The sequence below is a fragment of the Astatotilapia calliptera genome, chromosome 7 (assembly GCF_964374335.1).
Source record: "Astatotilapia calliptera chromosome 7, fAstCal68.1, whole genome shotgun sequence".
In the NCBI taxonomy this organism is placed as follows: Eukaryota; Metazoa; Chordata; class Actinopteri; order Cichliformes; family Cichlidae; genus Astatotilapia; species Astatotilapia calliptera.
The window spans coordinates 48,885,825-48,901,517 of NC_137428.1; the positions used below are offsets into that span (position 1 = coordinate 48,885,825).

The following is a 15,693-nucleotide window of genomic DNA, read 5'->3' on the forward strand; positions in this document are numbered from 1 at the left end:
TGACAGAAATAATAAATAATGAATGAGGAGAGGAGGTGGTGATGAAACCTGCAGTAAGCAGGAAACAGAGGAGTGACGGGCACCTGCACAAACACACACACACACACGCACACGTCATATCTATATCATTTCAGTCTAGCTGAATGTAGTTACATGTACATACAGAATACCTTATGATGCAAAACATGATATACACTCTCCCCTTGCCACTTTATTGGTTATATCTGTGAAATCTATCCATGCCACTGCAACAGCTGTGCCTATTTTTTTCAGTGTTTTTTGACCTCAAAGTATTATGAAAGCATGGGACAAATATCACCCCACAGTATGTGTGTGAGAGCTTTGTAAAAGTGTAAAAGAATCAAAGGCTGAAGTCTTTTACTGGACTGGAATAAATCTCACAGTGTAAATAAAGTGGTCCACGGGTTTAGATTTCAAAATGTTAATAGGGCCCAAAACCGTACTCTAAATCACAATATTTACACATAAAACAGGAAAAGATGCTGCAGGAGGGAAACTAACTTTTCATTTACTCAGTACGCTACAAAAATAGACGATCAATAGAAGAAGAATACTCCATTGTATATTCAGTATATGACTAGAAAAACAAAGCTGTCATTGGTAGACAGCATGAGGAAAAATGTACAGCAAATAATCAAACAGTTTTAAGAAAATAAGTTGTTTAAGTCTTTTTTTTCTTCCTTTTTTTAGTGGATCAAAAGTTGTATCCAGTATTTTTATTGTGCACTTTCACTTCCTCTTGCTGTGTTTCATTTACCTTAAAAAAAATAAGCGTCACAGGTCAGAGTGACCAAAAAAATGCACATTAAAAAGAAGTTTCCAGTTTCCAGTAGCACTCCTCTTAGTTTTAGCATACATATATATATATTTATAGATAAAAGTTGAAAATAACTTCTATGTATTCCACTTACATATGGAATGCTTAAAAGCGAAACTAGCTTCCAAAGACCTCCTGTCAGCTACCTCTTTAATCAGCATAACCTAACAAGTGGATTGTTATATTTATTATTCCCAGTACAGTACCAAATATTATTATAGCCAATATTTTATTCATTTCATAATTGCAAACCCAGGAACTGGAAACATCTCATTCTGAGATGACCTCACACCCGCCTGTCGGCCAATGCGGATGTCTTAAAGTCCAGCATCACTGAAATAACGTCCTGCCTGCGGTCTGCAGACTGTGTAGTGTGTATTTATGCGGTCAGTGCTGTGCCAGTCCAGTAAATATTTACAAGTATTTTGGAAGCATTTAGAAACAATAACATATGGCAGATGATGGTGTGACTCAGAGCTAAATCCAGTTCATTTTGTGTGCGCTGTCACAAGGGTTTGATTATAAACGCCTTTTAAATAAGCGTCTTTTCTCTGTAAAATTAAAGTCAAATCAAATCACAATGAGATTAAAGTTCTGCATTTCAGGGAAACACGTGTATTCAGTCACTAGATGGAAAGCTTGGTACAGCTTTTTTATTTGTGTATTCAGTACAGCAAGTAGACCATTAGCTTAGCTTTGCCTAACGTAGCATAAAGACTAAAAATGAGATGAAACTCGAGACTTTAGCTTTAGTTCGTGCTTTGATCATTGACATGCGATGTAGCGAAATGGTATCAGTCTTTTTATCTGTCTTTTTCAGTAAGAAAGTGAATGAAGGCGTGTTGGCCTTTAAACTAGATTTAGCCCTGAGGTGCAAGGACCTTTAAACAATTAAAACAAAGAGGCAGTTTTCCATCTTCTTGAAAATATTACATTTCATTTCATATTCATCACCTAACACGTTTAGCTTTCCTGAACCAAGAAAATAAATCTGACCAAATCCGGGACTTGAAAATTTCTAACCGCTCACTGAATAATGTCAGCTTACGATAAATATGGAATACACAGACAGAGCACAACCTAAATACTTCTTTTCAAACATATGGCATGTTTATGTCTTAACGTGCGACCTGTGACAAAGAGGAATGGTAAAACTAAAATAAATAGACATGGCCCGAGCACCTGTAGATAAGAAACTGCCTGTTTCTTTGCCAATAAGTATTCAGTGTTTCATTGCCTGAGAATCTGTCCAGAGTTATGCTGAGTTGAGTAAAGGGCTTAAACAAAATTAGCCTCGTATAAACTGCTGCTTTTAATACTGAGAGGAATGATTTGAGGAGACTTCCCAATACTCCCTCTGTGTCCGATCTCAGAGTGCTTCAGACCCAGTACTGGTTCTTTTTCAAGGCCGGGTTTGTTGTCCGACAGTGCTGCAACAGCTCAGGGTCTGCGTCTTTGGAGTCCATCTTGGACATTGGGATGTTATTGGCTGGGTCAGTTTTGCGAAAGGTCTCTGTGGTGGCCACCTCGCCGTTTTTGGGCTTGGATGCTGCCGTCTGGACATTGTGCTTACCCGTCTTGTTTTTGCGAATCAGATAGTAGGCCAAGACAGCCGCCAGTAGCAAGAGAATGAGGATTACCATGATAGGGATGATAATAGGCCAGATGTTACTGCGCTTGGCAGCTTGTGGTCTTCCATATGAGCCAGATCCAGAAGCTGTAGTGGCATCTCCGTGGGGCCAGAGAGGGCTAACTGGAGTGACTTGAGGGATCCCAGGAAGATGATCAATGTCTTTGGAGGGAATCCTCAACAGAGTGACAGGGTAAATTCCAGAGGCATTGTAGGGACCGGTTTGGAAGGAAAGCACACATTCTGCAGGAGGGACCCCGTGAGCTTTGAGCAGGAAGCGAGCCTCATCCTGAGTGGCACCACTAGGTGATCCAGAAGAGCCATTTAAGATTTCCATAGCTACACGACCCTCATCCAGGTCCTTTTGGCTAAACGACTTCACTGAGTCACCTGCGTTTGGGCCTCCAGACTTTACAAACCGAGCACCTCTCGGTTGCTGGATGACAGTGAACGTTGGGGTAACTTTAGTCTTGTTGGCGAGGGAAGTTGCATCTAGAAGCTTTTTATCCAGTTGGACAAGCGCACCCTGGGGTAAGAGAGGATCCCTAGCAATGTTGGCCAGAGGTTGCACAGTGATGTTGAGGACAGAGGAAATGTTAGCAGCCCGGCTGCGGGCTGTAAATGAAACACTGTCTCGGGGTGAAGTGGACTTGACAAAGCGGACACTGACTCGGCCTTCCTTAATCAGTTTCTGGGTAAAAGCAGATGTAGGCTGCCGGTCTACCATGACAGCGGCGTACTTGGGAGCACTTGTGATTTTATAAAGGATGTCCTCCTCAATAGGGCCACCAGTGCTGACCTTCAACATCTCTTCAGTCACTAAGGTCTCATCGTTGCCCTGCTTCACCTTGATCTCAGGGGCTATGTCAAGAAGCAGGGTGTGGGCCAGTACGACGATGTGCAGCATGTATGCTTCGGTTTGGTGTTCTCCATCTGATACTACGAATTCCATGACGCTATCTACAAGGCTGTTGTCACTGTAGAAGCCCACCTCTCCACGATTGACCATCTCTTGTGTGAATTCAGAGATTGCCTCCATTGTGCCTGAGTCAACTAGTCGACCATTGCTAGGTGCTTTGGTCACCTTGAAGTGCACCTCATCTGGAGGACTGTCCTCATCATGAGTGTTAAGTTGTCTCTGGGTCAAGAGGGTCATGGAGCCTTGAAGAACCTCAAAGAGTGTTTCTGTAGTGACTAGTTCAGGGGGGTCTGAGCCCCTCCGTTTGATTGAGATGTTAAAGACTTCCTCCAGGACCACAGACTTAGCAGGTGAGGCCAAACTACGGCCCTCAGACTTAAGACGGGCTCTGAAAGCAAAGCTGTCAGACGAGTCTGCCAGATCATCATGGACATACTCCACCTTTCCTTGAATGACATCTTCTTGCATGAAGGACGGGGTATTACGGGGCAGGTCCTGACCATCCAGCATGATACGACCACGACCGGGGAAACGCTTAATTTCAAAAATGACATCCACTTCCCCTCGGTTTTCTTCTGGTAGGCTAGCCAGAAGGTTTGAAGCATCAAGAATTGAATCATCGATGGTTTTTCTGTGACCCTGCACAATATCCAGACCTAAGCAGAAAAAACACAAACGAAGAGAAATATTAAATTTAATCCAGTTGTTTTTTCCCCCCCAAAGATACCTACTATCTATTTTTGTCTCTCCTGTTGATATTTAATTATGCAGGAGATTGAATCTGGAATACATTTGGAGAGGCAGATGGAGCAGGGGGCTTGTTGTTTTGGCAGCAACAGAAGTACGGCTGACAGGTCCCTTTGTGACTTCAGACTCTTAATAGTAAATTACTGTAAAGAATAAGGAAGAGAATCTAAAATGAAGAACAAGCTGCAACTCACCAGCACACTCCCCAGAAATAGAACTTTTTTTCTTCCCTACTCAGTAACAAACGCGTGGTTGCTGGGTGAATTACAGTATTTTTCCAAAATGTCTGAGCACAGTTTTAATTTGAATTTTTTAACCAAAAACAAAACAACATATCCTAGAAATAGCATCTCTTTTTTGAAATGTATCACTAAACATTTATATGTAAAGTGTGAGAATGACAAACTGCATTCAAATCATCACTGATGCACATTATTTGAATCTTTGTGCTCTCTCCAAAGATATCAGCAATTACAGCATTGTGCTGTATTCACCAACATATTCAGTGACTCTTACAACACTTCGCAAAATGCCAGCTCCAGGATACAATAAAAAAGACAAAAACTATTTTAAAGTGCTGCAGGAACGCTCTGCACTCAAACACACAAAGTAACCCTTTTTACTTTTACAGCATACAACAATGTGTGGTAAGGATAAACTCAGCTAACTAACAGAAAAATACTTGAAATGTCTGTTTGAATAATGACTTCGCTGGAGTCTTCTAATGGTGCTTCACAGATGCAGACTCTCATCTCTGCTTCCTAACATCTGTGCACATGTATTCATAATATGTATGCTTTTGGTAAGTACCAGAGTGATCATTTAGGCAGGCTCTCATTTATCAGTGTGGCCTGTGAAAAAAAACATGCAATTTACTTAATTGAAAGTGTTGCATATGTCCCTCATTTCATCATTTACCTTTGTTCCTCCACAGCTGTGAGGAGATGTTGCTGTGAGCAGCATAATAAGACACAGTTATGGGCAGGATGTGATGGACGTCTGATGCTGACTGGGACAAGAGCTCGATGGTGTCCTTCACTGCCCAGAATGGTTTCTCGGGTAGCTGGTGCTCATAGTAGACCATTCCTGACTCCAGCTGTGCATCAGAGGAAGCGAAAACAGAAGGTGGTAAGTTGTTTCAAATAAAACCATTTCTTAATTTGGCGATCACTTCAAAGCAAGTTTTATTTTAGCAGATACTTTATTTATTTATTTCATTCCAACTAACTTTTGTAGAATCTGATAGAAATGTCGAGGATTCATTATCTGACATGTGGCTCACTGCAGTCAGTCACTTGTTTGCTTGACTAACTTTATAGGCAAAGACTGGTATTTTAGCTCGGTAAGATATTTTTATTTGGAGCAGTGGTTTGGCTCAGCTCAGCTGGATTGCCTGAAGTCACTGTTGCCTCTTCTCTCTCTCTCTCTCTCTCTCTCTCTCTCTCTCTCTCTCTCTCAAACAAACACAGAAAGGTGCACATATGAATTTCTGCATGCAGGAAAAAAGCAAACACACGCTGCCGAATAACTCAAATCATCAAATGCTTTCGGCTTGACGACGTGTTAGATTTTCTGTCACAGTCCAAAAGGAGCAGTTTTCGGGGAAAGAATTTGTTCTCATGCTCGTCCAAGCACGGTCAGATGTCAAGAATGGAAATGAACAGATAGTCTTGATCCGACTGTTGCCAACACAGCTGCACGTGCGGCGCTGCTAAACTATCGACGCCGTGTGCCTCATAGTCCTAAACCAAAGCCATTAAAAGCTAAAATTAGCATCAGTAAAGTTTCAATATTCTTTATTTTTTGTAATCTGAATATTTGGTTATATAATAATAATAATGCTAGACAAATAAACATAAACGTGGTTATGGAACAGCGGAGCTCTTTGGAATCAAGAACCCCACCCTGATGAAGGGTGTTGCCAAATTGGTTTTAGCCACAAAAAGCCACAGAGATTTTATTATACTCAGAAATCCTTACTTTCTGCCCTTTCCATCTCTGCCCATTGCATGTAGACTTAACAGTCATAAAGGTACAGGCAGAGCAAAGCTGCACACACCTACTCTTCAAACAATATTAAAAGGATTAAAAGGATATCAAAGAAACAAAAACTCCTAATACCAGTGAGACATCACTAGCAACGATGCCCCCTGGTGGGAAAGAAATGTTCATGCTTCACATGTTGTCAGTTTGAAAGAAAAATACATTCAGATTCAACAAACTGCAGTTACAGACATGAACGTGGAACAAACAAAAAAGGGAGTTTAGACAGCATTAGACAGTAAAGCTCATCATTCATGACTTTCAGGGCTAATAACTTTTGAGTTACTTTCCTTATGAAAATACAGTTATTGCTATCATCATGAATATGCTTCCTATTTAAGTAGTAGATTACAATTAATTTTACAAAAAATACATATACATTTACAAATCATTCCTTATCTGGATCTGTGAAGATGCTGATAGGGAACGTAGGAAGGAAAGGAATGTGGATTGCAAAGTTATCTTCATATTCATTCATAAATATCTAAAAAGAGCATTATTAAATGCTACGTCCAGTTGAACAGAATCAACTTTTTGGGAGAGCGTTATTAAATTCTCCCCAAAACAGTCCAAATAAACCTTTGGAGACAAAGTTAGATCGGGAATCCTGAGGTGGAGAAGAGGGATAGTAGATTTACTGGACAAAGGATGTTGAACAGACAGGAGGAAAAGAAGGATACCATTCATGGATGGAGTGAAGGAGGACAGAGGGCTGGTGTGGCAGAAGAGGTGTTCTCAAATCTTGTTTGAACATTTGCTAAAACTGGACAGCATTGTTGCTTGGTTAACAGCAACCGACACCACTAATTTGTTCCTTGGAGCCAAAGTACAAACTGAAACATTTAGTGCCAGCAATCAGAGGGCTGTACAAGAGGCTGGTTTTCAGGAAGCAAAAACAACACCGAAAAATCAGCACTATTGATTGTCTGAGAACATTTAATACAGCAAGAAGACATTTTCTATCATGTCAAAAAGGTATGGGCGTATGCAGAGGAAATAAAACTGTACATAAAACTGCACAAGTTGATCCTGTGCTGCCAGCTTGTGCTGATAGGATTAGCTGTCTTACACGCATGGAAGCAGTTTTATGTCTTATATCTCCCATGTGCGCTTGATGGTCTGTGCAACAGATGAGTGACGTGCCTTTTACAGCTGTCACTTCTTAGACACGCTGACCTGCTATTAATAGTGATGTTAAATCTCAAAGTAAAGAGGATTTACTCTGCAAAAAAGAACAGAAACACATATTTTCACTGAACCCCAAAACTCTAAAAGTAATTATTAAAAGGAGATAACATTAAAGGATCTAACGTACATTTTAGTTTCAATTTCATTTCATGGTTTATTATGTCGATCTATATCTCCCTGCTAACATAAAATCATTTACAACTTCTGATAAACAGAAAGAAATGTCTCCTAAAGGAAACATATGCCAGAAATGCACATTTCGCAGCTCCCGCAGAAAAAGCAATCACCTGTGATTGTGAGAATTGACTAATTTCCTCGTACTGGTTCCTGTCATTGGCCAGGATGAGTCTTCCCAAACGAGGCGGGCGGAAAAGCAAGTAGCTTATCTCATTTCCATCCCCACTGGTTACAGCCCCCACATTGGCGCTTGTGATGGGCTGCCTTGTTCCTGTGAAAAGACAAACACACACACATAGACAAGCGGTCCTCTGATGAGTGCTGATGACTCTACTGAATGTGGCCTCTTTGCAGTCTAGTTCAGCTTGTAAAATTACAGCCCCAAACTTTAGAGGTTACTTTAACTCATGCACAGGGCAGATGAGCTTCCTGATGCGGAGAGCATGAAATGTGTCAGATGGAGCCACGTTTTAAATACACTATTGTCTGATTGTTTCATCTGCTCAGAAGCACAAACAAAGGAGAAAGGTGCCATATTTCTGGATTTTAATGTTCACAAATCATCATGACTACTCCTGTAGCCTCTCTGCTCTGTGTATGTGTGCAGCTCAGTCTGCTGTTGGTTAAAACCAGACCTTATAGAAGGGGTGTCAAACATGAGGCCCGGGGGCCAGAATCGGTTCGACAAAGACTCCAATAAGGCCCACTGGACGAATGTGGAAAATGTGAAAGAGTATACATTTTGGACTCTTAACTGTATTGTCAGATGTTTTTAGAGCCAAGCGATTCATACTACACCAAAGTAATTAAGTAACAAAAAAACAATGCCATGACAGAAATGTTGCTGTTTTTTCAGTCTGCTATTGAACAATCGACAACTTTTTTTCTTACGATTCGAGCACAAATAACCTACTACAGCAGCATTTCTTTGTCATGTATAAAAAGTGCAAACTGTATTGTTGAAACTGCAATGTCTCATGGATTAAATGCACTGATGAACTTCTTTATACTGACAGAAAGGGGTGTTTCACTGGCTCGATCCACTTAAGATCAATCATATGTGGCCCATGATGTAAAATGAATTTAACACAGACAGGAAGGCAAAGGAAATGGAAATAGCATGGACCCAGCAAGCTGTTACTGGCTGAGGGATTCACACACACCCACACACTTCCTAAAGAGTGTAAGCCCAGAAGCATCCCAAACAGCAAAATATGAAAAAAGTAAGAAGATTACACCTCAGAAGTTCATAATTGAAAAATGTTGTTTTTTAGGAACATCCTGTGTATTACACGTTAAATAAGTTTTCCACACACTTTTATTCTGTGTGTTATAAGTCTGACTAACAACCAGTTCTTAAAATAAAGGTTGTCGACGTAACTATACTGTGTGCGTGACTGCGCATTCATCATCATGGTTATCTTTCTATCATTGTCATCTTCAGAAGGTTTTTTTTTTTTTTTTTTTTGGCATCTTACCTGGAAATACCATGAGGTTTGCCTGCGTTACCATGGTGATGGTGTGTGGCCTGGCTGTGACGACAAATTTGTAGAGAGGAGACGTGTGCTCGCCGTCTGTCACTGTGAAACTGAAGCTGCCAGAATCCTCACCTGGAGCAGAACAGATTGCACAGTTTTAACGGGTCACTTGTTAAGTTCGAGCTTTGAATCTGCTTTTGTTTGTTTCTGCCCCTTTTTTGTCTCTCTGAAACTTTATTGTCTTTACACTTGAAAAGGCAGAACATTGTTTAAAGCTTGCTACACCTTTATTGCCTTGTTAGAACGTAAAAAAAAAAACACCACGTATTTGTCACAATAAGGTACAAATAAATATTACATGTACTACTTATTTAATTATTTTTTTTACAACCTAGCCACAGTATATCTCTGGGGTTTAATTGGCCTATTGATCAATACCAGTGACATTCTGATTACATTACAAGTTTATTGAGATTTCTGCTTGGAGAAACATAAAGACCTGTGTTTCAGCTCGTCGTGTTAGCAACACTCTGAGGTAGACGCAAATAAAGGTCACAGAGTAATCAGCGTGTCAGCGGAGATACAGCGTGATCGAGCACTTAACCTCTAATTCTAATGATCTCACCCTCGTGGACGAAGACGACCTCGCCTTTGTTTACGTGAGCCTGCGTAAAATTTAGGATCTCATCATCAGGCGCCTCTTTCAGTGCAACCCTCCCATTGATCGGCATTTCAACGTTGTAAACCAGTTCCTCTGCGGGAGTGTCAGCGTCCTCAGTGCTCAGCATGCTGGAGGTGATATCAGCTTCCTCACCAGCAAAAACCTGTGAAATACCAAAGACAACAGGAGAGAGAAACACAGTTAAAGACACTTTAGGGGTTGGGGAAAAACATCAATACAGTATCATGATATTTTGTGCAGTATTTTTATTTAATATATGAAAATACATACATAAATAACAAATAAAAATAAGAGATGGATAGATGGATAGATAGATAGATAGATAGATAGATAGATAGACAGACAGACAGACAGACAGACAGACAGACAGACAGACAGATTGATTGATGGTAAGTACAAAAAGAAAACCCAGCCTATCCGTGAAACATAAAGCAGCCAGCTCCAAAGTAAGAATTTAAAAGGTTAATTATTTCTCCATGGCAGTCTGCACACGCCTGTTATCAGAAGATGGAACACAGCAGTGCAGACTGAATGACTCTCCCTAGGTGGAGGGCCCTTAATGGACTTCTAATGGTCGGATGGCTGAAAAGAGCATTAATTGAAAGAAATGGGCCAGATCTCTAGAAAGACATTCCTAAATAGCTGGAATCAGTTGGGAGAGTGTGCTTAGGGTGCCTTGCAGTGAGAAGTAAATATCGATCTAGAAAGCCACTCACCCTTCAATACCACACTCCCTCTTTTTACAGACCCGGGATAAAGACCAGAAAGCCTCTGGGCAGAGGAAAAGAGGACACTTCGGTGGTAGATGTTAATGTGGTAAGTGTCAGTCAGTGGGAGACAGAAAGCGACAGATCCTAACAAAGCACAGACTCAGTGACCAGAAACTGGTAATCGAACTGGGGAGGACACAATTATTGCCCTCTGAGGACAAAACAGAACATGTGATCACTGTTTAATACGTGAGGTCAAACCAGATATGCATTTCCTCCTAAAACGAAAATCATTCAGTAACGCAAGGATCACTTACTTTAACTGATTCAATGCTGTAATTGCAAATTTCAGTGCGCTAAACAGCGTCTCTTAATAAAAAAAATTATCCATAGTAGAAGGAGACTGGGCACATCTGACTGGACCTGGTTTTTCAAATCTGTCTGTCAGTGTCACATAAAGTCTCGGTATGAATTTCTGGGTGGAAGTGCAGATTAAGACACACTGACAAGAACACAGCCAAAGCCTGGAGAGCGTTTTGGTGAAAAAAAAAGAAAAAAAAAAAGACAAACTATCTCGATGGGATTCTTTTCTAATGAGGATACTACCAAAGGAGAAAAAAAAGAAATAGTTGCTCAGCTTCTGTGACCGATTTCTCTGTACAGATTAATGGTGGCTGTTTATCAGAAACCCTGTTGCTAATGGACGATGTCTAAAGAGAAAACTGATGCTACTCTTTCTGCTATTATCACAGCCATGGTACTAAAATCTTTTAGTAAAGTGTCTACACTGCTTTCACATCTTCTGTTTTTTCACGAGGATTCAAAAACACACCACCAAATATTGTAAGTAAGGCATGGCACACAAACAGTTTCAGGTCTTAAAGTGGGATTTAGTTTTACTCTAATAGCAGGTGAAACTCCTAAATTAATAGTTAAGTTTATGCTGTAGGCAATTCACACATTTAAAACCAATACTGCTTTATGGTAGGAAACACTCTTAATGAAATATAAAGGATTATTTGCAACAAGATGAAGGGCCTGTGAGAGTGTAACTGGGTGCAGTAGTGCTTTTAGCATGCTCACACTGAATGTGGCAGACTACAGATGTTTAGCAGGTCTTCTGGTATAATACTGACTGTGCATGCTTACTAGGTTTGGTCTCAGGGTTTATGTGTTTCTCAATGGAGGGTCCTTTATGGGCTCATTTTAGTTTGGGTAACTGTTTGGATTTGATTCGTTACAGAGTTTGAAAATGTTGATTCCTTTTTTTGACTTAACATACTAATAGTGAGCTGGATTACTATGAATAGTCCTGAGTTTTCATTTATGTCTTTACTTCATCTACATGATTTTTGTAAACAGTTTCTGTTTTATGATGTTTTGGGTCATGATTTTATTGTTATTCTAACATGAAATAGATTTATTTGTACTGTTCAGGTTGGTGTCTCGGTTTCAAAGAGTTACTGATACAAGTTTACAATTTACTCTTGTGGTAAATTTTAGCATATAGGAAAGCTATATGCTAACAATGCCATACCGCTGTATTTAAAACTAGGTTCTTTACTGCTGTTGTTTGTATTGACAACATGTAAGCCTATGGGGAATAATATATAAGGATTCTTTTATTATGACTTTGTTACAGTAACAGGTCATAACCATTTAAATACAGAACAATTTCAGTAGCTGTACAATCTCCCAAAGTGTTTTTCTTTTCTTCTGGAAAACAAAATTAAATTAATATTCCCTTAATATTCGTTACAAAACATTCTAATGAATTCTGCTAAATAAAGAAATGAATTCCATATATGCACTACATAATTATGTCAAGTATATGGGTCTTGTCTCTTTGTCTAATATATGTATTTTGGCAACTTCCTGTTTTTATTTTGAAAGTTTTTTTTTTTATCATGTTCTGGGTTAGTTTTGCTTCCTGTCCTCCCATTTGCTGGAATTTACATTAAAGGCTTCTGTTACTGATGTCAAGCTAGCTCATGTGTTCACTGGACAAATTAAAATAATATGACTGTCAATAGAATTTAAGCAGTCACAGGCAGAAAATCATCTTTAGTAAGATGTGTACAAAATAATTTGCCAATTGAATCTATTTTTCTCCATATTCTCCAGAAATGTGGCGCTGCTGCAAATATCAGGGAATAGATGTTGAGGGAAAACCTTAAGACTCATCAAGCAATCAACATCCCCAGGGCCGCATTGTCTTCCATTTCCCTATTATAGACGCTTTCAGAGAAAGTTTAATCTTCAGTTCTGAAGCTTTTGTCTTTTTAAGTGCTTTATGTCACTTCTGGTTTTTCACATACCTCCAGAGTTCTGCAATATAACAAATGTTTTATGAAGTCTATAATTTAGTTGCCTTTCAGTCCAGTGCTTATAACATCCCACTCAATTTGACACTCCATCAAAGCCCTTTCAAAGCCCAGACTGCATCAAGAGTTCAAAGCTGTGATCCATCATTATACACTTACTGCTTTTTCTGTTGCTAGATTTTGTCTTTGTTGCTCTCAAACGATAACGCTTAAAAAATGGTGATGAGCGCAAAGATAAGTAGGCTTTGAGTCAAAGATAAATCAAGAGTCCCATTCATAACAAAAGCCCTATGTCTATATGTCTAATCTCAGTGTCGAGCGGCAGAAAAGACCAATATTTGTCGCTTGCATAATAAAAAACGCATTTAGAATATGCAGAAGTCTATTATTAACAAAGGAGACATAAGCAAGATATAAAAGAAGACTTATGTTTGCAACAGATAAAAAGGAAATAAGACGGGGGTCATTTCATGTGAAAGTTACCCATGTGTTGCGTATTTCTGCGCTGAAACATGTGCGTGTACAGTCAAACAGAATTAGCACCGACAAGTTCATGTGTAGTTCAAAAGACGTTTCGACACCTCAGTTAAAGAGAACCCAAATTTATTTGAATGGTAATGTTTTTGAAAGTCTAAGTTACACATAGTTATTGCTTCAAAGGCATCTATATGAGTATATGTCTACTCCTTGGAGAGCAGAGTTGGTTGTTTTGAAGCAAATATGTGGCAAAATTTGGAATAATGCCCAAACTGTCAGCTTGAATTTCATGAATTTTGAGCCAAAAAAAAATCTACTAAACATGTATCTCACACTGTGGCACCACTGGCACTGCTGGCTGAAGTCCCTGCAGAGACTAAGATTGTGACTGGACCTGGTGATTTTTTTTGGTCTTTTCACCATAGAGGCTGTGGACTAAGAAAAAGGAGGGACAATAAGCTTACATGTGTCAAGTTCCTTCATGAGCAAAAACATGTGTCGCTAGGTAGGTGCTAGGTAGAATCGACAGCTCTATCACATCAGCCTACAACAACAAACAGGAAAGCGTTTTATCCTCGCTGTTGCAGAAACCTGCAGAGATCTTGTGATATGGGGCTTTAGAGGAGCTCGTTCTCCTTGGGGCAGTTTTCTTCTCGCGGCCTGCAAAAAAGCACAGTCTGATAGTTTGTCCAGGGGCACACCGATGGTGGGGGAGTGCAGACTAACCCAAACGTTCCCAGCCAAATCTGGACTCTATCAGAGAGGTTTGCAAGTGGATTGCCTTAAGGCAGAACACCCACTTTTCCTCTTTGCACCATGGATGAGACGGCTGCTCAGTGCATGCCCACCCCTCTATTTTAGCCCTATTCTCGCAGAAGCCTTCGGTGTACAGTATGCAGACATGACTCAGCTGAAAATAGCACCACCCACCTGGACAATTTCTCAGCTTTGAGCAGCACTGCAGACAAATTTGGTGTCCCATCGTTCAAGCTGAGGGGACAAGCTACTGGCAATTATCTGTGGGAATAATCATGTTAATGCTGAAAACTGTTTGCTCGACAGCAGCCTAACACATCCTCAAGAAAAGCTCTCAAGTCATCTAAAGCCCAGGATTTATTCACCTTTACAAAGAGATTGCTGTTAAATGCCAGCTCTTATAGGAACTAGGTTTAACTAAGGTTTTCCAGAGGCTGACATGAGAAGCTTTCCTGTTGGTCTCCAGCAGGATTTAGTACACAAACAGTTTTTTCCCTGTTTCCCATTCAAATGTTTTCTGGTGTTGTCCAAGAGCCATCAGATACTAATTAAATGCTGAAATGTGTACTGTACCTTTTTCACAAAAAGGCATATGTTTGCTAATGGCAAACAGAATTTACACTGTTAGAAGGCTGAGCGATGCTATTACAGAGCAATTCCCGGTCCTTTACACTAGATGGCCACATTAGCCCATTCTCAACCACAGCCAATCTAGGACAGGCAATCTGAAAATGGTCTCGCAAACTGATAGTTTATATAACAATCAATGCATTTAGCACCTAGGAGGACGGGCCGCAAATTCAATCTGATTGGAGATAATGGCTGGCATTTCATTTTGAGGGAGTAATGAAGTAGCTGCCATAGGCAAATGACTTTGTTTGCCAGTGACTCAACATCATCCTCTAAACGTCTGAGACTCTGAGGGGCGCCAGATGTTTGCAGCTGCATCCAAAACTGCCTAGGCATCATGTTTAAGTACAAATCCACCAGTGTGTTCGTAATTCTATACTCGGGAGCTAAAGTTGACAGCGGGAATAATGCTATTTAATTTCGATTTCTCCTCCCCTCGTCCAGCCCATTCCTCTCAGAGATACAGGTTAACTACATGCCCTCGCTCCTACTTTGTGTCGTAATGAGAGATTAAACAAAAGTACTTAGCGAGGGTAATGAGGCTATCACTCAAAGTCAAAGTAATCTTGTAAAATGTGAGAGATGCAAAAGCAAAATAGATTGGCAGGCTGTGTTTCTGCACAGAAACACAGCAAAGTCAGGCGGAAGCAGACAAAGACAGACAGGGTTTAAATTCTAATCAAGACCAGCTGTATCCTGCAACACCAGGCCAAATGTGATCAGACTGAGCAGAACCCGATCACGGTCGTGTTAGTCATCATGTCTACAGAGGTCACTACACACACACAGAACACACACACACTTCCTGCTCTAAATCAATCCAAGTGCCACTGGGCCAGCCCCTTGCTCTGTGCGGGTTAGGCATCCACATATTATTATGTTACATTCTGCAGCCGCAGCAGAGGAGTCGCAGGGATTGGATGCTGGCCTCACTCTGCCAGAAAGCCGCGGTCTCATCGACCATCTTGGTTTTCCAAAAATACGGGTTGCCAGGGAGACGAGGAGCCACAGGCAGAGCGGGGAGGGCTGAATGACACAGTTGGTTTCCAGTTCTGTGAGCTGATTACTGTCGACTTTTTCCGACTGCGTGACTA

General features: G+C 40.5%; 1 protein-coding gene across 1 annotated transcript in view; it reads right to left on the reverse strand.

Moving 5' to 3' along the window:
• Positions 1–1,050: 1,050 nt before the first annotated feature.
• The window catches only part of cspg4 (chondroitin sulfate proteoglycan 4), a 28,963-nt gene continuing 14,320 nt past the window's right edge, over positions 1,051–15,693 (reverse strand). The window contains exons 6-10 of the mRNA XM_026175228.2: positions 9,646–9,844; positions 9,021–9,152; positions 7,653–7,813; positions 5,053–5,230; positions 1,051–4,043 (exon numbers count right to left, since the gene is read on the reverse strand). Of these exons, the coding sequence (XP_026031013.2) occupies positions 2,218–4,043; positions 5,053–5,230; positions 7,653–7,813; positions 9,021–9,152; positions 9,646–9,844 (2,496 nt within the window). The 3' untranslated portion in view covers positions 1,051–2,217. The remainder of the gene's footprint in view (positions 4,044–5,052; positions 5,231–7,652; positions 7,814–9,020; positions 9,153–9,645; positions 9,845–15,693) is intronic.